Raw genomic sequence first — 25,928 nt, 5'->3', positions numbered from 1 at the left:
CAGTATGCTAGAAAGTATTCCTAACCTGACTTTGTGTGGGATTATGTGCCAGAAGTCTATCACCCAAAACATTGACTGAAATTAAATATTTACTATGAAGACTGTCACAGGTTAGTTAATACAAGCCTCTGGAAAAATGTAAATATTCATCTGTATATTTTGGAACTTACAGTTCAATAAAATGTTCTTTGACAAAATTAGTCTTTGCAACAGACATGTTGGGTATCTATGGAGTATTCTTTGCTTCTTTTGTATTTATAGGCAATCGGTGAAATGCAGCCACTCGAGAAAGAAAATGAAATCCAATCTGAGATTCATTCAAACAGCAGGAATTCTCTTCTCCATAGATTCCTATTACTGTGTAACATATAACTGTAATAGCAGAACACCATCAGTTGTGACTTAAGTTATGTGAATAAATTCTGTCATTTGTGGTTCCCACTCTTCTGTCCTTTCCCCAAAAGGGAAATTTTTTTGTGCAGAATCTTTTTTTGTTGTTTATTTTATTTGCACACATATTAGATAAATACACCTATAAATACATTACGTTCCCTCCTTGGGGAAGTAATGCTGGGGGAAGTAAGTGCATACATTCTCCCTCTTTTCTCTGTCCCATCCCCCTCATCCGCGTTTAGTTGAGGGAAACAGTGTTGCATGGGAAGGAAGGGGGAATGTTTGTGAGGGCTCTGTGGTTCAACCTGCCTCTTAAAAGTCAGTTCTTGCACAGGTGGCTGTCATGCCTTTGGAAGTGAGCTTCGCTGCATGAGAGGATCAGTGTTGTTGACTGCTTTCCTTTTGTTAGACCATTGTTACAGTCTTCTTGCACCAAGCCATTTGAATATCCTGAAGGTAAAGTATGAGCCTTTCAAACTCAGGATGTCTCGAACTTCAACTTGTACCTCCTGAATTCCAGTGCTACAAACCTTCTTAGCGTATTGAGACTGGAGCTCACATTAATCATCCTGTTCACAGTAATCATCCAGCTGAAGTCACGTGCAAGTGAGGTTTTCTCAGTATTGCTGGGAGTAAATCAGAGTCTACTTTTCCATTTGACTATGCAATTTTCCTCACACCAGGCAGGTTGAGTTGCCTACCAGTGTTGTGCAGCACTTTGCCTTCGTATGAAGTTCATGTTTTAGTTCCAAGGAAAGAGTGGGGAGAGTAGCCTTTTGGCTTCAACTGACAAATCCTGTTGACAGTCCCTTTTGCCATTTGACTCCTAATAGAAGCTAGAATAGCCTTTGGCAGGTAGCACATGAGCACCTTAATTTGTTACAGCTGTCAGAGGGATGGGCATTGCTTTCTTTTCTGTTCTGCCTGGTTTCCTGTGGAAATGAGGCTTTTTCTGTCATGCTTGCTTGTTCTCTGCCAGCCTGTCCCACCCTATCCTATTGACTTTTGGAATCCGTTGGCCAATTTTAGTCCTTTTTAACAGTGAGGCAGATGCCTTAATGATATTAAGGTTCTACCGCTGTAATGAATGTTGGCAGCGAGATAGTGGAGAGAGATGTAATTAATGCCTGTACTGATGAAAAAGCTTCAGTGTGTGCTCAGCGTGTTCTGGGTATCAGGCTTTATCAGCTCTGTTGTGAATGAAACTGCCTGGTTTTATATTGTGTGAGCATTATTGTGGCGCTTTAATAGGTGGCTTTGCTTCTGTGGTTTATCTTGCTATTGTGTGTAAGAGCCCTAATGAGGGTTCAAAATGCCATTGAGCATGCCAATGTTGAGTGTGCAGGTTGATACTACCAAATACCAGTGTTGCTAATTCTGGGAGATAATAGAGCTGCATGAGGACAAAAATGTCTTCTTTCACTGCCTCTCCTGGCCTCGAGTCCTTAGCTGTTCTCATCTTACAGGGAGGCCAGCATCTGCTGCCTGGGGTCTCCAGCCTGAAGCAAAGATTGCAAAATCTCGGACTGCTGACACTTCCTCTCCATGCCAGAAATCCTCCTGGTATCATATAGCCCTCACCAGCTTCTCTCCTGGGACCCAGGGTTCCCACCTGACCTCCTCTTCAGAGGCATTTCTCTGTCTCGCTCCATTGCTGTGCAGCAGGATATGTGCGGTGGATGGAGGAGCAACATGGGGAACAGCTCACTTCCCCTCCTGTTCCCATAGAAAGATTGTCCGTGTGGTACCACCGTAGAAGGGAGTAATGGAGATAAGACAAACTAGTCTAACCATCCCATTTAATCTGTTTACATGAGGAAGCCAGTTTGACTTGCATAATTAAGACATTTCCTCTCTTACATGATAATCTCTTACCTTTTTCACCTTTAACATTCTGTAAAAGTGTGGAAAACCAAGTAAGTTTTGCCACCTGGACAAAAATCATAAAGAAAGATTATTTACTTGAAATTCCAAAGAGTATTTACTTGGGTTTGAGCAGCTGGTCTAAGATAGCCAAATATTTGTACAGAGGACAAACAGCAGAAACATATATTGTTTTGAAGTTTTAAATTTATAAAAGGTGCATGTTGGGAATATGGTTAAATATGGTATGTGCAAGTTCAAAAATCACATCCTTTAGATCACTGCCTTAATTGCCTTTTAGACTTGAGGTTTAGAATTGACCTGTCAGACTTTCATAGAATAGGCTGTTTTTATTTTGAGTTATGAGTCTGAGACAGAAATGGCAAATAAAAAGATGTATAGCCCAGTAATGCTAGGGGTTTTTTTAACATTCCAGACTTGGCTCATAGTGATGCTTATAGATTATCTTGGTTGAGTCCCTGAATAAGTATGCAATAAACGTATTATTTTTTTCCTGTAGCAAGAAATTTAAGCATTAATTTAAGTGTAAGTCAGCATGTCATGACTCTGTCTTCCTGCAACTTAGTCTATCTTTTGTGGTATCTTTAAATTTTGGTTAGACTTTTGTGTTACTTTAGTCTTATTAGTGGTTCTTGCCTGTAGGGTTCGGCGTTCGGAAGATCTCGCGATGTCACGGAAAGTTAGAGGGTTAGTTGCAGCCTTGTGATGTACCTGTAACCCCACCTCCCCTTGTTAGTATAAAAGGAATTAACTGCACAATAAAAGGTACATATCAAGGTGCCACGCTTAGATCACTGGTCGGCCCGGACCAGGGAAAGAGACAGATAACACACACAGTGTGAGCGCCAACTTCCGCCTTTTATTGTGCAGTTAATTCCTTTTATACTAACAAGGGGAGGTGGGGTTACAGGTACATCACAAGGCTGCAACTAACCCTCTAACTTTCCGTGACATCGCGAGATCTTCCGAACGCCGAACCCTACACTTGCCAGCAATCAGAAATAGTACGGTAGCCACTACTAATTCTGAGAAATGGGAAGAACCAATATATGTACGTACACACTGTTCTATAAGCCTTTATTTAACATGTTTTTCATGAATCCTGATTATTTTTTTTTTCCTCTTAATGTATATCCTAGTGGTACATGACAGAAACTGTGTGATGAGTTTGCAGACTTGTCTACTTACACAAATGTTCCTTCTGGATATTTTTTATTAGTCTTATTGTGGAATGTATTACCTAATTTGTAAAATATCGAAAACACTGTAAAATGAGAGATAGCAAATTACTGAATACCACACACACACAATTTGTTTTATTTTTCTTAATAAATGCGCTCTTCTGCTGGAATACAGAAAACTTTAGGGGGTCTGCAAACACTTTCATGAACGGTTGGCGGTTGGCTTAGTGTTGGTCCTAAGTAGTAAAACACCCAAATCTCTCTGAAATGAAGTATGTGATTAACCTTCCTTGACAAATTGGAGCTATTATGAATAATATGATCCCATGGGTCAGAACAAAGCAAACTTAGCACTTCTTGTTTTCGTTGATCAGTAGGATTTTTTTATTGCTGTGCACCAAGCCTTTTGACTTTCATAGACTGATTTTTTTATTTGTAAAGTGTTCTGAAAGCAGCCCTGAATTCTCAAATGATGCTATGGCTTTGCACAGCTGGAGTACCTGGAGCAGCAGCTCTCCTGAGGGTTGTCTCACTGGAGCTGAGTGAAGGGAGATTGTTTGCCCTGGCTCATGACTCAGAGGTTTTAAACGGACTGGCCATGGGTGACTCCAGGGAACATAGGGGGTTTTGCTTCCCAATTCTGGATTTAGAATATGCATTTCTGACATTTATTTCACACCTGCAAAAGTTATTTGAAGACTATAACTTGAAAATGTGGGAAGAGGAGAAAGGCAAAGGGGAGATTTCCCATTGAAATTTTGTCTATATTTTTTGTTCTTGTGCTTTTGTTCCAGTGAAATGAAGCAGAAGTTGGATGAAGAGGGTAACAAGTGCAGCATCCTTTCCAAGCAGCAGAAGTTCAACGAGCACTGCTGTATTCGCTGCTGTTCCCCTTTCACATTTCTTATCAACAGCAAGCGGCAGTGCCAAGACTGCAAGTACAACATCTGCAAGAGCTGCAGTTCTTACCAGAAGAAGGAAAAGGCTTGGATTTGCAGCGTCTGCCAGCAAGCAAGGTAAAGGCTTGTTGTTCAGCAACCTGTGTAAAGCAGCTGTGGCCTGACCTGAGCTTTTCCTTGTATTTGTCAGGAGTTAACGCTGGTGGAATAGAACATGAAGTACCTATTTACGTAGGGGTTGCTTGGTTCCTGAGGTGTGACATGCCTGGTTTTTGTAGAGGTTAATTTGTTCCGAGAGTGTTTGGTTACTTGTTGAGTTTTCTAGGCTTGCATAGGTGGACTGATGCATCAACAAGCAGTAATTGGACTTAGCCTGAGCAGGGCTGGGATCCTGAAATGCCTGGGTTACTAATGGAACCTGAGCACAGATGGTGGTAAGGCAGTTAATCATTTTGCAGCAAATCCCACTGATGGGTGGGGAGTGGAAAGAAGAATATTGGTGAATAGATCATCCAGCTGTGACTGTGTTTTGGAGTGCTTTTCTAAATGCCAGTTTATTGGTGGGGATGCTTTGGGCTTCCTTTGGCAAATACCCAGAGAAAATAGCGGCGCAACCTGTTATAATTCTTAACTTCTGTTAAGAATATTCTGCCAGGCCTCTATTTGCAGAGGGTATCAGGGATTTACTATCTCACCCTTTTGAGGCTAACAGAGCCACAACATTTAAAGATAGCACGAGAAAAACAAAGTAAAGGCAAGCAAACATGTAACGGCAGCAAAGGGGCTGTTACTTGGATGGTGACTGTGATAGTCCGTCTTGTCTGCATTGCAGGCCAGGTTCCTAAATAGCTGTGGTGATGTAGCACTGACCAAGGCCTTTTTACTCAGACAAGAAGGGTGAATGAAATAACTCAATTTCTCATAGTTTAATTTCGAACATTGGTGACTAAAGCAGCTGAGCAAATGTGACAAAGATGGCTGTTTATTCTTCATCTTTCCTTTTAGTGGAGAACACAGGGTGAAGACAAGAGCCAAGTCCCTTTCCAAAGCTGCATGATATTCCTGTGCTCACCAAAGACTCATTGCTCTCACTTGTTTCCAGTCCAACACCTACTTGAAATTTAAGCTTTCACATAGTACCTGTGAATGAAGTGTGTGTCCTTTGACACAGGGCCTTAAAATCATAGGGATCCAAGATAGATGATGCCGTGTTTCCAAATGCCAGCCTTTGAACCCAAAGGAGGCTGTATTCTCCAGGGCACCTGCTCCTTCTCTGCCTTTTACCTTGGAAAACCTACCATACCCCCTTTCCCCCAGTGAGGAGGCAGAAGAACAACAGGAGTATCTCTTCCAGCAACACAGAGAGCGGTGGAGCCAGTGCTTGTTTCTACTTTAGTCATTCAACCCTTTCATACTCACCTCCTTCTTCCACTTCTCCCGAGTTCACCCATACAGGCAGCAGAATAGGCATCCAGGTTTGTGGATGCTGATGAACTGCACTTGAAATAGTTTTTGCTGACCCCACAAAAAAAGTCTCAGAAGAATTTAATTTCAGAAGGAAAATCTGTAGCTGTATTATGAAAATGCTACTTCTGACCTTTGAAGTCAGTGCTTTTCCCACAATCCTGTGCAGCCCTCACAGTCACCCACCTGTAACTCAGTTATAAACATTTCCTTTATTTATGAGACCAGAGACCCAGTTTGAGTTATTTTTCAGTGAATAAGTTAACTAACACTGCTGCTAATCATTCTATGATCTGGTTTATTGATTGGACTGTGCGGCTTAACAAATCCCTGTTCAGAAAGCAGTGGCTAGCATTCCTTAGGGGCTGCTGAGGTGTTTTGGGTTGGGGGGCGGGGGGTGTTTTTAACAGTCAGTGTTTCTTCCAGGAAAAAATACAGGGAGAAACACCACAGTCTGTTGTGAGTTCCTGTTGCGTTCTCAGTGACTTATCCCCTCAGCATTGACTGTGCTCTCCTGCCCCTCCCCAGCTCCTTTTCTTATGTCTTTTATTTTTTCCTTTAATAAGATAGCACAAGTAGTGGAGGTGGTTCTTGGTTTAGCCGCTGCTTGTCTGCACATCTTACTGCACAATAGATGGTGAGCTAGAAATATCTTGGAGAGGACTGCGTTTTCAGGTTGTTCTCCTTTTTTTCTCCCCCTCCCTACACATTTTTGCTTAATTCTACAAGAGTTAATGTTGTAATTCTCTGCTGTGCAGAAAGAGCTTAGACAAACTGGAAGAGTACAAATATGTATAGTTCAGATTTCCTATAATGATCTGTTTGTGCTCTTCAGCTCTGCTCTAGAGCAGCGCTCAAATAATCCCAAGTTTTATTTCTGGTATTTATTTAGAATATATTAACCAGTTCTTTGATGTCAGAAGCAGTTTCTTGCTGTACAAAAGGCTATAAAGCATTCTCAGCATAAATTGTTTTTGTAAAGATGGCTTACCTTATACATTAGAGCTTGAGACTCTAATTAGGTGGATTACTTGGAAGGTACATTTTGTTTATCTGCACATATGAAAATTCTGAAAAATTCCTGTATGATGTGGGAATCAGAACCAATGACTTGGGGATGGTTAAAATTTTTATGGAACACGTTGTATGAACATCCCTTGGGTTCAGATTTAAAACCCTTGTGAGAGGTGTACCCTTTTCTTTAGACTATCTTATTTCCGATTATCTTCCTTCAGAAGAGTGATGTCAACTTTTTCAGGTTGTAAATAGTCTTCTGGTAGATTCCCGCACCAAAGTATTCTCAACAATGAAGAAAATCTGACCTGTTGAGTTAGTCTCTCAAAGCATGATCCTAGTGGAGATACCTGTCCTGTGGAAGTTGGTTTTCATCTTCCAAGGCAGAGATGTACATTAACATTTAGCAGAGAGCAAATATGCAGGTCAGCATTTGAAACATGGAACATTTGTAGAAAATTTGGCCAAAAAGTTAGCCTCTTCTTCTTCCAAAAGCAGAAAACTCATCAATAAGCCAATTAAAATTTTGGTGTTTGAACTGCTTTAAAGCACATCTCCCGTTACAGTATGTCTTTTAAAAGTTAGAAGATTCATCTCACTGCAGAATCTCAGTGCTCAGAAATGTCTTTACAGCAATGTCTATATAGATCTCGTGAGGAACTGGAGAGCCTTCCTTCAGCTTCCCAGTTTTCCAGATTTAGCACACATTCTCCTAACGCATTTTGGCTTAGATTTGTCCCTGAATGCCATTATTAACGTTCAGGGTGGGGGGTGTCTCATATACATACCTTCTTAATTTTTCAGTATGCTATGATAAAATTGTATGTTATTAATTTCAAGTTTTCAAATTGTGTATAGTGCATTTATGGTTCTTCCAAAGCTTTGTACACTGTCACCTTGTTAGACACGCATCAGACAATGTGTTTAGGCAGCTTGCTGAGGTCTGAACCTCTTAAGTCCTCTGGACTGAGTAGATTCCAGGCACAGTTTCTTTGCCCTCTGGATTAATGCTTTTGTTGTCAGACAGGGGGGTTCTTTGCTCATTTATTAGAAATAGGGTATACTTTCTGTTTTTCTGAGACCACTTTTCTTTTCCAGTCCTCAAGGAGCCATATCCCAGAACATCCTGCTAGTGATACTCTGCTTTCCTGTTTAACACCTGTACTAAAAAAACCCAACAGTGTAAGCCATTAAAATGCATGTTTTTGCAGGTTTTCTAAACCAATCACATTTTCCTTCCGGACTGTAGGAGGAGTATATAAAGTCCCATCCAAAATAAGGCACACAAACATCTGGCTGTCAACCTCAGTTTTGATGAATATAGTGCGTAAATCCCCCTGCATTCTTGGTTCCTTTCTTCTGGTCTCACCATCTGCATATCAAAAGATTTCTGTCTCTATTGTGAGTGGGAGCATGGACACTTAATCCTTTCAGGCCTTCACATCCATCTGCTCTGTGATTCTCTTGCTTGTTCTGAAAACCCTTGCTCAGATGATGAGAGTTCATCACGTAGTGGCCTCTTGCTTAGCTCACTTGAGCCTGTCTGTGAGTAAGGGGGCATCACCTGATCTGCAGGATGTCATTATTCTGCTTCAGAAGAGCTGCTTTGTTGTTGATGGTCCTTTGCCAATGACGGTTCTTAAGAGACAGAGACTGTCCTGGTTTCAGCTGGGATAGAGTTAACTGTCTTCCTAGTAGCTGGTACAGTGCTATGTTTTGAGTTCAGTATAAGAAGAATGTTGATAACACTGATATTTTCAGTTGTTGCTCAGTAGTGTTTAGACTATAGTCAAGGATTTTTCAGCTTCTCATGCCCAGCCAGGGCACAAGAAGTTGGCACAGGACACAGCCAGGGCACCTGACCCAAACTGGCCAACGGTGTATTCCATACCATGGGACGTCCCATCTAGTTTAGGAACTGGGAAGTGGGGGCGGGAAATCGCTGCTCAGGGACTAGCTGGGTGTCAGTCGGCGGGTGGTGAGCAATTGCCCTGCGCATCATTTGTACATTCTAATCCTTTTATTACTACTGTTGTCATTTTATTTGTGTTATCATTATCATTATTAGTTTCTTCTTTTCTGTTCTATTAAACCGTTCTTATCTCCACCCATGAGTTTTACTTCTTTTTCCTGATTTTCTCCCCCATCCCACTGGATGGGGGGGAGTGAGTGAGCGGCTGCGTGGTGCTTAGTTGCTGGCTGGGGTTAAACCACGGCAGAGACCTAGGCACTGTTCCTTTTCTCCTTAATAATGTTAACTAATGAAAAACACAGCCATGCTGCTTACACTTAGTCTTTGTGCAAAGTAGTGTTCTGAGTGGCTCAATATGGGTCCCCAAAATTGTCACATTGGCTGTTTGCAGCACAAATTTGTTTGAATGTTTAAGAGAACTGCTCTTTTTTTTTGGTTTTCATACTCCCAATTTGACTGCTGCTTTAAAAAAGAAGAAAGCAAGAGAGTATCATTTATCTTCACAGACTCTCAATGCAGTTACTTTTGAATATTCTTTACATTTTCTTTTGAGTTTATTGTGGTGCCCAGTTGAAAGGTAGGGTTCTAACTAGACTCTTAACAATTTGCGTCAGTAGCAAATATAATTTTCTTACTGGAACTTGAAAATTAATTAGAATTAGATTAATTAGACATGTATTAGTTTTTTTAATGTACATTACAGTGAGACTTGAGGAAAATTTGTTAAGGACTAGTCTACCTGCAGTGCCCAGTACATTTGTCTCTGACTAGCTTGCATTGGGATTAATGCTAATGTAAAAATGGAGCAATGCTTCTGATAACATGAAAATTGCAACAGAAAATAAAAATCTAGGCTCAGTGGGCAGACAGAACACCCTTCAAATAGACTGGAGCTTTGCCAGCACCAGGAACAGCCCTAAATAAAATCTTTGTATTTCAGATGTTTTTCTTTGGAGGGCCCATTCACTGTAATGTGCTTTAATGTCAGCAGAACAGAGCATATTTTTGTGGGAACATGGTAAATTTGATGGTAGGTGTGTTTTTAGCTTGTCAAAGGATACATTTCTTCCACTTAGCTGATGCAGGTTTTAGAGTAAAACTCTTTACAGTCTCTACAGGGAAAAAACCCACCAAAATTTGGCAAAACCTTAGGATAGTACTTGAGAAAAAGAAGTACTAGTTAATAAGTGAACTTTGTCTTTGTTTGTTGATGCATTCAACTGTAACAAAACTGCTGGTTTCAGGACTTAGTTGTGGAAAGCTAATGAAGATTTAATGCTGCTTAGCAGTCTTGTTTTGCTTTCAAGCAGGCAAAACCATCTGGTAAAAGGAAGCTGAAATATCTTTTTAGGTAGTCTGCCTTAGCCGCAGCTTGGAGCTTTGTGTATACTTTTCTAAGAGTTGTGTATTTCTGCCGTCTGAGGTCCTTGCCTGATATTAGAAAGAACTTGGAAACTGTGACTTTGCCATGTAAATACCAGGAAAGTGTTTTTCCTTCTAAGATAGAATTGTGTAGGAACATTCACTTGCTGTGTGGCATAGCAGAAAAGATAAAGTTTTAGCTTTGCCATGTGCATGTTGTCTTCACTGCACCCATATGGGTCTTGTTCGGCTTTTAAAGAAGTCCTCTGAATGATCCTATTCATATTGTACTTAAAGAATTTACTAATTTTAAGTAAATAGCAGTGAAAATTATTTTCCTCAGCTGTATGTACTTGTAGAATTCATGCAATTCCTTCCAAAAATGCCTGCTGCTCTATTCCAATTTTCTTCCTTCCCCTTCTCCCACCATTCACTCTCTGTTTTGTATCCTGTCTCTTGATCTCCTTCTCCTTGCCATGCTTTAGCATCACAGTGGATCACAGACACCATATCCTTTTGCTTATAGTACCCATGAGGAGCAAGGGCAATAGCTTGGATTTTGCACAAGAGCCAGGAACAGTCTTTGGTTTATTCAGTTGTTCCCTAGCTGGAGGAGGACAGAGAGAAATGTGCAAACTGGTTGCTTTGGCAGGTTGATCTCTGCTGGGTTTTTTGCTATCCTGATCCGTCTTAATTATTTCTAAAGTATGCACTGTGAAGAATTTCAATTCTGCTAGACAGAATAAAGCTGTACTTGCGTAATGTACAGCTGACTGCAATGCTGTACTCAGCTTTAAGAAAAGTATCTAAAAATGGAATTGGAGAGGAGAGTAGGAAAGAGAAGTCTATTAAAATGGCTAAATACAAGTGCTAATTAGGCGATCTTTTCTAGCTTTAAGTAGCCTCAAAAGTGAGCATGTGGCTGAGTGCCTGGAAGACTAATCTGTGTTTTGGGAGCTCTGGATTCCAGTTTTAGCTGTTCACCTGATTGTCAAATGACCTTGGGGAAGTTTCCATGTCTCAGGTTTCCCCATGTGCAGAATGGATTTAATGATGCTGAGCTCTTGGAGGTCAGTGGTTGAAAAGTTAAATGCTATGGCTGTGAAGTGCTAAGTATTACTAACATACTGTTATTATAGACGTTTTACTACAGTCAGCATGGTTAAAACCTTTGCCTTTTGTGTTGCAGTAGCACAGAAAAGTAAGTGCTTGGATTCTTGCAGGGAATGAATGAGAATAGAATATCACAGCTTTATTTTCAGTGTTAATATGTAAATGTTTGCCTGTGTTTGGCCCCACCTACCTTTGGCAAGTCATAGTAAGAGAAGTTATCAAACATTTTCCCTAGTAGGAATAAATAGTATGTAAATAGTGTGCAAAATACTGGGACAGCTGAACTGGGAGGAGGGCAATATGAAAGGATATAACACAGTTTTTCCACATAATAAGCAGCATGCAAATTATAGATTGGACTTATTTAGCCTTTCAGTTTTGCAAAAGCCGAGGGACTTTCAGTGAAGGTGACAAATTGAAAGCTAATAAAAAATACACAGGATTCTTCAAGTGTGGGCACTTAAGTGGCAAGTGAGAACATCACCCCTTACAGTACCTGAGATAAGAAATCTTAAGTATCGAGCAGAGTTTAGAGAAGAATTTCCCTTGCATCAGTTCTGTAACTGGGACTTCATGTGCTCTGCACCCTGTCGCTGACTACTGTTGCAGGAGCAGACTTGGAGGGCTGTGACCCATCACAGCCCCTACATTGGGTTGGTGGCCATCAGGGAGGATGTGGGGTTTGTGGTGGTTGAACAAGGGAGAACAAGAGATGGCAATATCCAATTAGATGGCTCAAATTTACAAATATGTGAGGTAGTAAAGAATTGCAAGCCAAGATTTGCCTCCAGAATGAGGAAAAAAAAAGTTATGTCAAAAAACAGCCTGTCATTTTGACTCCTGGCTGGTTGACTCAATAATGCTTGTACCTCTCTTCATTTTCAGTATAATGTCAAATTTATGCATCCCTTATTAATACAGCGATTCCACCTAAAGCAAGTCCACTCCAACTAATTCTTGGTATCAGTGGTATTACTATTCTTACTTTTAAATGTGTCAGATCTTTCATCTGCTGTCTTTTTTTCCTGGAGAAGAAAGTGATTCTTTCCTTTCATACTGCCTTGCCAATGATTTGATGTTTTCACATGCTTGCACGTTGGGAAAGTTGTTCCTGGACCTATATAGTCTTAAGTAGGGTGATCATTCCTGTGTGTTGTGATGGAGTTTTCTTGGTTGACAGAGGGAATAAGGTTTGCCTTTCTGACAACGCCTCTCCTACAGAAGACTTACGAGTAAACTGAGGCAACCATTAGGACTGATGATTATAATAAACTCAACCATGTCCAGGCAGTTTTGGAATCTAATAAACCTGTCTGATTATCTCATGCTTGGTCCTCTTTTTCTCTTCAGCTGCTGCTGGTGCCTGCTTTTGGGTGACCCTTAGAGTGTTTCTCTGATCCCCTGCAGAAGGTCACAAGGTAGCTCCTTCTGGTTTTCTGAGAAGGGGGAGCATTTTGGCTCTGTTCTGTGTTAACATTAGCTGAAATGCAAGACACTGTGCTTCAGAGCAGGAGCTTTTCAGTCAGGCTGAACTGTAACATTCAGGAGGAGATGTTTGCTGCCCAGGCATTTCAGCCTCCACTGTCTCCCTCCCAAGCTCATGCGGCAGCGTTGAGCTGTCTGCTGGCCTTGGAACGTGCTGGGACATCTCTCCACTCTGGCAAGCATCAGCCTTTCCTCATCCTCTTCAGGACCACCGTATGTTTACTTGCCCGACAGAGGATGACTTCTGATTCATGTTTTTCCCCTCTGGGTTGGGTTTCTAAAATCCTCTTAGCATATAATGCTATTTGGGAAATGTTTTTCAAAACATGTTAATCTGAAAAAGCTGTTAAACTTTTTTACTTTAAACAGCATTGAATTTGTACCCATGAAAGTCCCCTTGGAAAAAAAGTGAAATTTTAAAACTAAGTCTACTGATTTTTATTTTGAATACAAAAAACTTGCGCAAGCAGCATTTTTCACAACTTCTTATCTAGATCAGATGTTTGATTTTTGAGTCAAGTCAGAGTATCTTTGTATATCATTGCATTAGAATATCTTTTTCTGGTCTCTGTTCAATGGCAACTATGCTGAATTATTTTTTAAGAGGGAAAAATCACATTTCACTTGTTAAGTCTTATTGTGCCCTATTATTTTTTTGCATCATAAAATGCATGTAATAAAGTAAAAAGTTGTGCTGCAGTTAGCACTCTTAAGGTAGCCTTTAAACAGAGCAGAGTGCACTTTCATGTAGATGTATCATTGAACATTTTTTAATTATCAATAATGAAAGATTGCTAATTGGCTTGATATATGTTTGTTTTGGTTTTTGCTGAGGCTTCAGGTTTTGTCCTGCTCTATTTGTGCAACCGTCAAGCCTTGACGAAGTACAGAAATCAGTCACTTGCTCCAGCTGATGCTGACATTGCCACCTCCAAGAGTGAAGTCAGCTTCTGGCCTGTACTCTGCCAGTCCCAAAGGGACACATTGTGTGCATGCTCTTTGCTTTTTGTAATTGGGAAGTCTGACCTTGAACGTGCTGGGTTCATAATGTTTGGGGGGGCTGCTGTGAATTTGAGGAACTGGGCATCCAGAGGGGGAGGTCTGTTTGGTGAAGGAAAAGTCTTCTGCCACCTAAGCACCATGTAGGTTTAGCTCCCATACACTCTTCACAAGGAGAGAAGACTATACCAGTATTGTATGCCCCTCTGTCTCAGTCTTTATATACAGCTTATAATGACAATTTCCACAGTCCACAAGTAATTCAGAGTTTTTTGCCAAATTGTATTATTTTTATCCCACTTCCTATGGATCAAAGACCCTCTGTGCCTCCACAGTGCTTTTTTTCCTCCAAAAGATTTATCCTGGTAACTGTGAACAGCTGCCCAATTATGTGTGGGTACCCTTAGAAGCATTATAAATGCTGTGGTTAACACAGGGGGTTTTTTTCTTGGTAATAAAATTGGAAGTCCTCCAGACTTGTAGCTACTAGCTGTGAATGGCAATAACAAATGTGACTTTCCTCTAGCTAATACACTTTGCAATCAGGGAACCTCTTAAAAGGTTCTTGTGTTACCGAAGAAGTTAAAGTGAGAATTTAATTTGTTATTTTTAAAAAGCTTAACCACATCAATAAATAAGTCCCTCTATGCTCTTATTCTTCAGACCTACCTCTCACATGAAAGAGATATTGAAGCACTTATGGCGTAGTATGTTCAATAAGAATCTATGAGATCATACATTTACATATTTCATCAGGCAGTAACTCATCCTGCTTCTGTGACTTGAGGAAAGAGGAAGGTGGAAAAAGCAATTGCCCTGTCTTTCTGCCAAAGACAAGGTTTTCTAAATTTGTGTGCAGAATTAAGTATATGACTTTCTTGTGCTTTTTTATAGTAGCATATCTTTTCTGCACCGAGGTTTTTGTGAAGTCTTACTCCAGATAAGCACTGCTGGAGACCGACTAGAGAGTTAATTACACTTCTTACATCTTCTACCTCCTCAGCTTTCAAAATAGGACCTTACACTTGTGGATCATGAAATAAGTGGTAATGCCTGCCAGAGTTACTGTACTGGAAGTATGTTTCATTTGCTTTCCTGTCCTATATCACACCTGCATCTTTTGCTATAGCTGTCCAGGCAAACATCTTGTTCATTTTAGCTCAGGAGCTAATAGACAACTCTTGTATTTATTTTGTATCCACAAATAAAATCATTTTAATGTAGGGGGAAACACATCTGTGACCTAAAGCTTTGAGTTTTCATCTCCATTTATTTCAGGTTGTTGTATCTTTTTTTTGCAGAAACAGCTGCAGAAATGAAGATCGAATTTTGACATAGTGCCTAAATAAAAGCTGCCTAAAACCAGAACACTTGATTGCAGAAGTTGTGAACTATTTGAAAGTGCTTCTTGATCATAGCAAAAGAAAGCTTCCTGTTAATTTTCAGATTGGTATTGGGTTTATAGTGTGCTTGGGAATTACTTTGATAAAATGTTTTCATCAGAAAACTGCTGTAGTCAGTATGGAAATTCTTTACAAGCACATCCTTGCTTTGACTGGAAAATGATGAGGCCAAACATGGAAGTTCTGAAAAGGAGTGAGTGAGAGATCACAATTCAGTTGCCTGCAACATGGGAGCTGAAGTTGTAACCTTTCCTCAGGATCATACCACATATGTCTTTTGTTCTCCCCATACCCCCCTCAAATATTTAAAATTCCTGTATGTTTCTGGGAATGAGCATGGTATGCTTTTACGGTTTGACTTTTGTCGCTCAGTTGTTGGATGCCAACAAGGAGTTGCTAATACTTCTCTGAAGTGGTTTTGTTAGTCCCGTTGTTCAGGGGCTGTTCTGTGACCAAGTGGTCTTGCTTCCTTGGCTGAACACTTTCACTTTGGGGAAGCAATCTTCGTAAGGTAATGAGGTGGCCTTTGCTGCTGGATCTGTAATAATGCCTGCCTGGATTGTTTTGGTTTGAAATTTAATATGCTGTAAAGCTGCTTCTTGTAATTCGGCGAGTGACATCTCTTGGCAATATGTGGGACTCAGACGTCCATACTGGTTCTGTTAGGTTTCATGTCTGTTTCTCTCCATTGATGTGAAGACTTGAGGGGTGCTTCTCCAGGCCCCAGCTTGAGAGACCCTTCATTCTCTTTTCATGAAGCTTCCAAGAGACAATGAGTGGTGAAAGAGTTTTTTCATTTAATTAAGAAATACTATCTTCCATCATCTGTCACAGTCTGAGGTTGTATGTGAGGTTAACAGGGTAATGAAGACACCGTGGTCTACATTGTCTTCAATTTGCTGATGACAGATTTCCTTTGTGTTCGTGTTTTTTTTTCCTGACTGGTCAATGTAGTGGCTTGTAGAATAGTGCCTGGAGTAGGAAAACTTGAACAAATGCTTGTGTAATAGAGGAAATCTGTGTAAAGGATGGTAGAAATTGCATCGGTAGTCACAATTGCAATTTTGTCTCACTGATGTGTTTGCAGGGCTTTGTAACCTATGGGACTTCTTGGGTTCTCTGTATCTCAGGTAGTCGCCATTGTCAAAAGCACTTTCAATCTCCAGCAAGATAAGAAGTGAATTAATATCTGTTAGAGGCAAGGAAGAAATTTATTATGACCTGACCTAATCCTGCAAACTGACCAGTAGCCAGGCCTCTGTCTGTGATGGCAGTGCATACCTCTGATCAAAAATGCTTTGGGAAATTGTCCTGAGAGGGGAAAGAACAGTAGCGTGGTACTGTGAAGAAGTGCCCGCTGTGAACTAAGTTTTGAATGCCTCTATCTCCTGTGCTTTGGAAATCCCTAACCATTTGTTTTTTGGGGGAAGTAATTCTGTTACATGTTTTTTTAAAAAAAAAAGACAAACCACATTGCAACTGATGCCTTTCAGCCTTAGGCTCTGTGATCTGTGTCAAAATGCCTTCTTGTGTTTTACTTCTAGGATCAAAGGGCTATTGGATGTAAGGGAATTTGAGGTTAATATTTTAGAACATGTCTGTATCAGTGTTGCTTCCTGAAACTGTTTCTCCGAGTATAGAAACTAGACCACTCACACAGAAAACATACTTAACAAGTGGCTCTGTTACTCCTAAACATAGTGTGGCAATAGTGGTTATTTTTCTCATTAGGGAAATTTAATTAGAGATTGAATATTCTTGGGAAACACCAGCTTTCAAAGCAGTCTTACACAGAGTTTGGGTAGAGAGAGTTGGTTTTGAGACCTGCAAAAGCGTAGCCCTCTGAGTCCATTCTGTGCAGTACATTTAAATACTGTATTTTGCACTTTCAGAGTTTCCCGCTTGCAACCAAAGAAAGCGGTTCTGGCAAGAGAAACAGCAACAAAATAGAGTGAAAGGAGATTGACAGGAAAAGGAGGAGGAGGAGGGTGGGGGGAATAGCACAATTACAGTTTGAAAAATTAGTCATATAATGTGTCATCGTAATTCCCAACTGGTAATTAAACAGCACTTATCTGCATAAAGGATTAGTAACACTGGAGGGTAACGTTCAGGATCTTGAGCAACACTTCCAGTATATAATTTGCAAATTGTTTGACAGATACCTGCCTCACACACACCATACACTACTGTATTCCAGTGCTTAATATAATTAGTCCTAGCAAAACCAGACTTCCAGCTCCATAGCTAGCTGGCTATGACTTTGCAATGTGCCTGGTACAGAAATAGATTTAAAAAAAAATAAAATAAGACAGCCTGAAAAATTACACGATTTATTCCTTCTCACATGTCAGGGTGCTGTGCCAGTCACCTGCTCCCATGGGCTGTTTCGGCTAGGGCTCCCCTGGGGCAGTGGGCGCTTCTCTAGTGATAAGGGAGGTCCGAGGTAAAAGAGAGCAAGTGATTCACAGCAGGTTGTTCAGGGCTTGCAAAGGCAGCACTGCTAGAAGCTGAATCACCTTGAAGGCTGTTAGCAGGTATGGGGTACAGCTACACTTGCGTGTACACCTGCTCCTTAGGATGGTCTCTGGCAACGGAGGTCACAGAATAATTCAGGCTGGAAATGACCACTGGAGGTCTCCCGCCTGGTCCCCTTCTCCAAGCAGGACCAGGAGGAGGGGGTTACTCAGGGACTTTTCCAGTCAGGTTTTGAAGGTCTTCAAGGATGCAAATCCTGCAGCCTTTCAGGGCCTCCATCCCAGGGTTTGACCACCTTCAGCGTGAAAAAGTGCTTCTATGTATCTAATCAGGATTTCCCATGTCCTCACTTGCATCCACAGCCTCTTGTCACTCCCTGGGCGCCTCTGAGGAGAGTCTGGCGCTTTCTTCCCTAAATCCACCCTTGCTGGAGTTGTGGGCAGCGGTTTGACCCCCAGTGCCTTCCCCTGGCCATACACTGTGTGCAATTTAGGTGACTGCAGATACCTAAAAGTTGAATACTCAAAATTTTTTTCATGGTTTTTCTTTGCAAATAAGAGCCTGAGAAAAATACAGAGGTAAGTTAAAAACTCTGCACTTGGAGCTCACTGTAGCGATATCGCTTTTGTGATACTTGTTTTTAGTGACAGCTTGCTTTTGATAGTAGGATTAATGGGTGCCAAATAAACTTCTCAGGTGATCAGCATGGACTAGCTACAGTAATAGCATCTAGAGTAATCTGGTTGTGAAAAAAGTTAAGGAAGAAGTTTAGGACAGAAGTCCTCTTTGATCAGAAATAGCCAGGACTCCAGCCCTGCAGGCCTTTCTGAGTGCTCTGTTTAAATCTGCTGACTTTCAAAGGGATACTGAGCACTGTGTTAAATGGGCATATATGTCAACTCTTGAAGGCTTGTGCCCAGTTTGGCAATGTCCACCCCACAGCTGCAGTTGCTCAGATACACCGGTTACTGATATTAGAGAGTCATGTGAGGAAATTACTGCCTTGAAATTCTGAAAGTCAGGACTTAGCTCCCAGCTTTCCTTCAGATCATCTCTGTCTAAGGGCAGCTGTGTTAAACTTTGCATGGCCCAGTTCCTTTTTGGTGAAATATGATAGAAGATGATGGCAATTCCTTTATGTTTAAGTGTAGAGCTTCTCAGGGAAGGACCACTCTACATTCTGCTCAAAGCTCTGGTACAGCTGATGGGTGCTACCAGAATGCAAATACAGATCAGCACCACTTCTGAACTCTTTCACTTTTTATAACTGGGTGCGTTCCAGTATGCGATTTAGCCTTTACATGGGCTTTGTTAACTCTTGTCACACAAAGATTCTGCTTCTCTCAGTTCAAATGTACTGTTCCCGTTTTTAAAAGGCACATTAAAAACTTGCTGTTGCAGCATTACTTAAGCTGAAAAGTGTTAGTTGTCAGAATTACTTATTTTAAAATAGAAAGTGAATGTATGCAGTCTCGTTGACAAAGCCAGGCAATGGCTTCTGAATTGTGCTGAATCTTGTGAGCTGTCTGATATTTGCACACTTTTCATTTAGGTTATAAAGGCATCATTGTGGCTTCCAAAATTATTTGGACACTTCCATTTTCCTGAATGATTGGTGATGCTGATTCTGTGCATTTCAAATGTCTTTGGATGGTTTATGAAGGGTAGAAGAACTTCAAAACATAGCTTTAGTGTATATTTAAAGGTAGAAAATTAATACATGGATCCTGCTACAGAGGAAGAGAGTGTTTCCTTCATGTCTCTCCACATCTTATATAACAGATATATATAAGGGCTTGTAGATTGTTATTTCTTGATAGTACGTGGAGGGAGTAAATTTTTTTATTATTCTGTAGGTGACAGAATTCATCAGGTGAGGAAGTAGAAGGCAGACCTGGATTCTGCTTCCTACTCATAACTTGCTTACCATCTGGTGTTGAGAAGGTCACCATGCCTTTCCCTTTTTACTCCATTATGAAAGAGGCATAATCCCTATGTTGATAAAGTGTGTTCATGTGAGCTTTGTATAATTTTTACTTTTTTTTACTTGAGGTTGTACAGACCTGGAGTGTCTGAATAAAAAACATGGATGTGACAGGCTCCATGTTTCCCGATGGGAAATCAGGGTTTTGGAAAGCTCCAGACTCTGATAATCTTACTGTGTCTTAATAAGGAATAATGGATATGCCATCCAGTTAAATAGGTGAGACACTTGAAGTCTTTTCTCCTTCTGAATCCTCTGTAAGGATCAGTCCAGAGTCTTATCTCATCTGTCAGAAGTAGGGTATCACCAGTCTACTTTTCTCTGTTAGCCTTACCGTGTGTCCATGTGTACTCTGCAGCCTGCCTGTTCTTGGCCAGAATATGAGTTTGAAGAAGGGCTTTCCAAGGCAGAAAAACATAAGTTACTCTGTTTTGCTGGAGGATGGGGTAACCCCAGAGGTAGGTCCACAGTCAGAAAAGCATGAAGATGGCTCAGAATTTGCTTCCCTGTGTGCTATAGCATGGGGAAACAGTGGGATGGTGGGGACACAGAGCTGGGGTTTCTGCCATCAGGTCAAAAAACCGCATAGACTTTTAAAAGTTGATCATGTCTGCTGTTACTGCAGTGATGTGTTTTTTCTATGGTCAAGGCAGTGCAATTGAACCTGGGACACACCTGTGCGAAAAGCAGCTTTTCCTGTCCAAATGATTGTTAAGTGAAATCTGAGGAGAACTCTCTGGCAAATTCTCTTAGTTGATAACATAGCAGATGGGAAATCTTGATCAGAAGACAAAACAAAATGAAAATAAAGCCTTGCATTTAGTGAAGGGAAACACCTCCTCCGTAGTAGCTGTCTTCAGTTACTAGATTTCATGGGTTTAATAATTTTTTTTTTTTAATAGCGAGACAAAAATCTAAAAATGGTGCTTCTCCTGGTTATCACACAGATTGGGATTATCATACATCCTAATTAACAGACTGGTTAAGGTTTGTGTCTGAGGCTAGCTGATTTGGTTGAAATTGGACAGCTGATATAATAAACTCTAAAAATTCTCTTCTAATGAAATTTTTCACAAGTAACCCAGTCCATTGTGATGGGATTTCTTAAATCATAGCAAATCCTGTTCGTGGAATCAGCTATGGGTGTACTAATACAAACAGCAGCACCTCCTGTCCTTTCTCTGGGGACCAGCAGGTGAAGTTTACAAAGAAGATGCATCTGGGGGTCCAGGGACAGGAATAAGAGCTTAATATAAGTGAGAATTGGGATTCTGTAAGTCATTGCCTTTTAGCAGGGATTGTAGAAGTATAGTGAGCTAACATATATCCTAAGTGTTTTGTCCTCCATGTTACAACTTCCATTGTTACAACCCATGCAAGATAAAATCAGCTTGTAGCAAATCGAATGATGCCCTTCATTTGTAAGATCTGGATCATTCTGCAGAGGTGCTCTGCATGCTGAGGAAATTGTTATTTAAGCAGTATAGATGGAACCTCCCAAATTCCATTATTTATGTTCTGCAAGAAAAACCCCCAATATCTGGTGGGAAAGAATTAGCTTCTTAAGAGAATGCTTTTAACTGGGACTCTGTATTAGTTAGTATCTCCTCAGTAGTGGGAAGTTTCTGTTAAGCCAAGCTGGAAAGCATAACTGTCCTACCATGCTTTTGTGAAGGTTTACTCTAGCTAAAAATGTCTTTTCCCTGTGGTAGCAAAGATCCTGGCAAATCTGAAGAGAGTCAGGGTGGGAAGCCAGGTGCTAAATAGCTTTATTGCTTCTCTGTGATGTGACTTTTCTTAATCCTATCAGCACTGCAACATATTGGTTGCTTGGCTTTTTTCCCTATTTGACATATATGGAAGATGAGCAGAAAATCTTCTTCTTTCCTCATTTAGAAGGACTGTGCACCATCTTCCTAGATGGATTAAGATGTTCTGTGGTACCAAAACCCAAATAGCAAATCTTCAGAGCCCCTGCACTGGCAGAATGCCATTTCCAGTGCAGAAAGGCTTCCTCCTTTCAGATGCAAATCTCACAGGTCTGTTCTGCTTTTAATTCTTGCTGAATAATTGTCTTCAGATGCTTCTACAGATTCATCTCCAGTCTGAACACTGCCCTCAGAATAAATGTAGCAGTTACTGCCTCTTAGAGTCTGCAGAAAGTAAAATGATTCTGCCGTTATCCTTACTGTTGGGATTTATTAAGACTGCTGCTTTTATGCCTAATAATTAAAAAATCTGCATTGTCATGGGATATTGCCATGGGTCTAAAATAAATTAATTCAAGCTGACATCAAGATTTAAATGAGCTTTGTTTTTTTTCCTATGACAGGGAGCTGTACCATCCCACTTTTTGGTTTTGTGGGGTTTTTTTCTTTTTGTGAAAACAAATTGCTAAGTTAGTCTGTGTGGGTTTGCAATAGAAAAATATTCTTTTCCAAGAGATAATAAGCTCCTCCCATGAGGTAGAGTAGCCTAGCTTTCTACTCTTACAACATTATCTCATTTTTTGGTTATTTTCCTCCACTTATGTTCTCGTAAGTTTACCTTGAGAGACCACAAAATACTTACAGCCTTTTAACTGGTTTAGACGAAGCCTCTGCAGGAAGTCATTTCAGGTTCTATGTTTCATTTGATGCCAAGAGTTTAGTTGTGTGTAAAAGCACCATGTCTAATTTACAACCTGTTTGGCCTCGTTACAAGAAGGACACGAGAAATGCTAATTTGCAATATTTAAAAATCCACAGTGGTGCTGTCCAAGGGAGGAAAAACCACCCTGAAACCAAATCTGCCTTTCAGAGTCAGCATGCATATGTCTAATGGGATCATGTGGTCCTGGTTTAGTTTATATAAATAAATATTCACTAATGTCATCTGTGAAATGTTACTTGATGTTATTATGCCAGTACTGTTTGTGCTTCCATAATTGAAGTTAAAATGAATTTAATATTTGAAGCAGAGCTTCACAAGAGGGATACTTCATATTACTGCTAGGATTAACAAATATATTTAGGGGGTTGAAGTAAATATTCTGAAAATTTTATAAGTATCTTAATTAATTTGAATTTAATATAATTTCAAAATCATTTTTGTCCACAATACTGCATAATGACAGGACAGGGCAGGCTGTTCAGACTTCCCATTTCACTAGATCACTGAAACTTTTTTGGTATATTGGGAGAATTTGCTCTTAGGTCATGATTTTTCTGTCATTCTCTATAATTGAAAGTTTCTTCCTCAGCAGGGAATTAAAACATAATGTTTCACGGTCACAAACTCTTAAAATCCCTTTGCTGTCTCAAAGTGACTTCCCCGTACTCTTGCGTTCAGCAGGACAGTCTTCTTTTAAAATATGCATTACTCGCTGATTTCTTAAAGGGGCTAAATCTAAGCCCTTTCTGGAGAAGACAGTGACTTTAAACTATCCCTGCTGTGTTCAGTATCAGCATATTCATCTTGCATTCCCAAATGAACCACAACTTTTTCTGTGTCACTGTACAGTATGAGTGGGAATGAAAAATGTTCTTCAAAAAATCTCTAAAATCTAACCTGGGATTGCAAACCTTATGAAATTACAGCCTATGATTGTTACTGCTTTTAGTTCTTTGAGTAATTCTGCTTCAGAGTTACATATCTTAATGTAGCTGCATCTGTTTGAGATGGAAGTTGACCTTTTAGTTTGCTGGGTTTGGGATAGCTGGCACAAACTTACAGATTTTTATTTTTTTTTACATAAGTTTACTGCTACAGACTCTTGACTGCAACACTAGATTGAAATAGGCTTAAAAATTAAAACCAAGTTTTGAAATTATAACAGGGATAAAAAATCCTACATTTTTTGAGACAATTCTGGCAGTTCATTTCCCAGTAAAAATACCCGGAATTCCAGCTTGCAAATAGTAGTCCAAATACTGAGAAAACTAAAGGCAAATTAACAGGCAAGTATGCAAATTAAAATGTAACATGTACTCTCCAGAGCGATTGCTTGCTTTATGCTTTCATGCTTACACTGGATACCTGCTATTTAAAACTTGAGCCATTTTCCTAGACACCTTCCATTTGTCTTTGGTGTCAAACATTTCCATGGTAACATTTCACTTTTCTGTTTTCCCTTTTGCTAGTTTTACCTTGAAATACAAGAGTTGGTTATTATTGAGAAAAGATACAGTTCAGGTTGATTATAGTGGTCTTGGACATTTTTACTGACATTATGTTTTATCAGCTAGTACAATAGATTTATTCTTTGCATCAATAGTGATCTAGTTGTCTTTTTTCCTTTTCAGGTTCTTAAAAGTATTTTTAACATTCTGTAGAAGCTTGAGGGCTACAAAAAGAAAATCACTGGGATTTGGTTAAAGATGATCTAATGCTCTAAGTATCTCAGTGACACATATTTAAAGAGCATTTAAGCTGCAGTGGTGAGCACATGAAAGGTATGTATTGCAATGATTAAGAAGCCTGTGAAGGGATAACTCAGGCATGTGCATTAAATTTTTTTCAACCTCTGGTTTCTTACTGGTTTGTCCACAGGACACCTGCCTTATTGGGGTCCCACTGCAGGAGTGAAAAAAGGACTATCTAGAGGCTGAAGCACTTGCTTCATTTGTTTCAGAAGCTGGGAGTAATGTGGTCAATAAGCCAAAAATTGCCCTGGAGGCACAGCTTACACTTCTACACAGGAGTCACAACTTCCTTATTCCTTCTGCAAAGGAAAAAACCAAACCAAAACCAGACTTGCCCGTGTGCTGCTAGACTGAGACCTATGTGCATCTTTAGCAAGGTCAGCATGTTTCAACAAACCTTGCAGGTCTTTGGCACTCGAGGCAAGAGAAGTAGCAGGTGGTTCCCCTTTGGGAGACAACGTAAGAGGAAAACAGGATGCTTTGTCAGTTTGTTTCTCCGATATATGTCAACAGCAGATGACTCAGGCTCTGCTCCTGCCTTTGTAAAAGTGTGTGCTTTAGTGAGCATTTAGTGAGTGGATTTTTTTGATATAGAGTATATTAGCAAAGTCACACCACTCTGCTGTCTCTGTAAACTTCACAGTGGTTTCTCAAAATCACATAATTTTGCCAAATTTTGTGTCTTTTCACGGAGATGAACACACTTTCATGTGTCTGTTTCAGAAGTTGTCCTCCACCGCATTCAAGAGCAAAGCATCTCAAAGAAAAGATCACAAGATAAATGTTTTCAAATATATGAAAAACATGTTGTTCTTTAGCTTCATCCTTAGAAATTGCGGAACAACTTGGATATTTTATCAAAAATGTTTTATGTAAGGCAAATCCCCAGCACAACACACTTAATTCAAAGGAGTTCAAGTTTATCAAAGTAATGAACAACAGATGGAGATGTGTCAGGTAATCTTAAGAGTAACAGTAAATTTCCACTTTACAGTATACTTCAGACCTTACCAGCCCACCTCCTGACAACTATGTAATTAGCTGACTTAATAGGAACACACTTCCCACCACTGATTAGTATTTTCATTTCTTACTGTGTATTTTCATAGGTGATGGTAATAAATCTTTTTCTGATCATCGTACCCCTTTTGTGCTTAGAAGCTAATTGCATTACAGGGCATGTTCATCTTTCCCTACACTTAAGTAGCTGGTTTCAGCAAGGGAGCCACCATATAAGGGTGTCATACTGCCTTGGAGCCATATTACTTTCTATTGTAAGTCTGCCAGTTTTACAATGCAGTTTCACTTGCTGAAAAAGCATGAAGACACCAGCAGGTTCTGGGAAACAGCAGGAAGCAAGAGCCTTGTTTCAGTTACGAGCACTTTTTTCTTCATTTCCATTCACATAGTGGGAATGAGGGATTTATTCAGGGTTATAAGATGTGGTCTATGAAAACAGATATCCATGTATCCATGTTTCTCATCTGTAAAGGAAGGGTCAAAATACCTTTTTTTTTTGTTTTTTTTTATGCTGGTATGAAGGTTGTCTTTCCCGTTGGAGCTGAGTTTATATACAGGTATAAAATACGATCTCCTGTCTACAGCACTGGTCCATGAGGCAGAAGACCTACCTGGTGCTGCTTATTTGGTGCAGCCTACTCAAAAACTTGGAATGCCTTGCTGCAGTGGAGCCATCCACTTGTTCCAGTTAGGAACATCCATCAGGGCTTTGGTAGATCAGCAAACTTAATTTTTGTCTCATAGATTGTTCCCCATGTTGCCAGACCACAGGTTTTTTTTTTTTTGGGGGGGGGGGGGGGAGTGGTAGCGTACTTGGTTTTTTGTGGTCAAGCGTGGTGGGGCCTTAATACTGACAGACTTGGTGCAGAAATAC

The 25,928-nt window shown here is 40.2% G+C and overlaps 1 protein-coding gene across 5 annotated transcripts in view; it reads left to right on the top strand.

Annotated features, from left to right (window-relative positions):
* Positions 1–25,928, top strand: part of MYRIP (myosin VIIA and Rab interacting protein) — a 247,759-nt gene that overhangs the window by 114,669 nt on the left and 107,162 nt on the right. For all 5 annotated transcript variants that reach the window (XM_075055747.1, XM_075055728.1, XM_075055774.1 and 2 more), the window contains one exon: positions 4,253–4,474. In XM_075055747.1, the coding sequence (XP_074911848.1) occupies positions 4,253–4,474 (222 nt within the window). The remainder of the gene's footprint in view (positions 1–4,252; positions 4,475–25,928) is intronic.

Source organism: Buteo buteo, chromosome 2 (genome assembly GCF_964188355.1).
Source record: "Buteo buteo chromosome 2, bButBut1.hap1.1, whole genome shotgun sequence".
Classification (NCBI taxonomy): Eukaryota; Metazoa; Chordata; class Aves; order Accipitriformes; family Accipitridae; genus Buteo; species Buteo buteo.
Note: the sequence above shows the minus strand (reverse complement) of the source record. Positions and strands in the feature narration are given on the sequence as shown.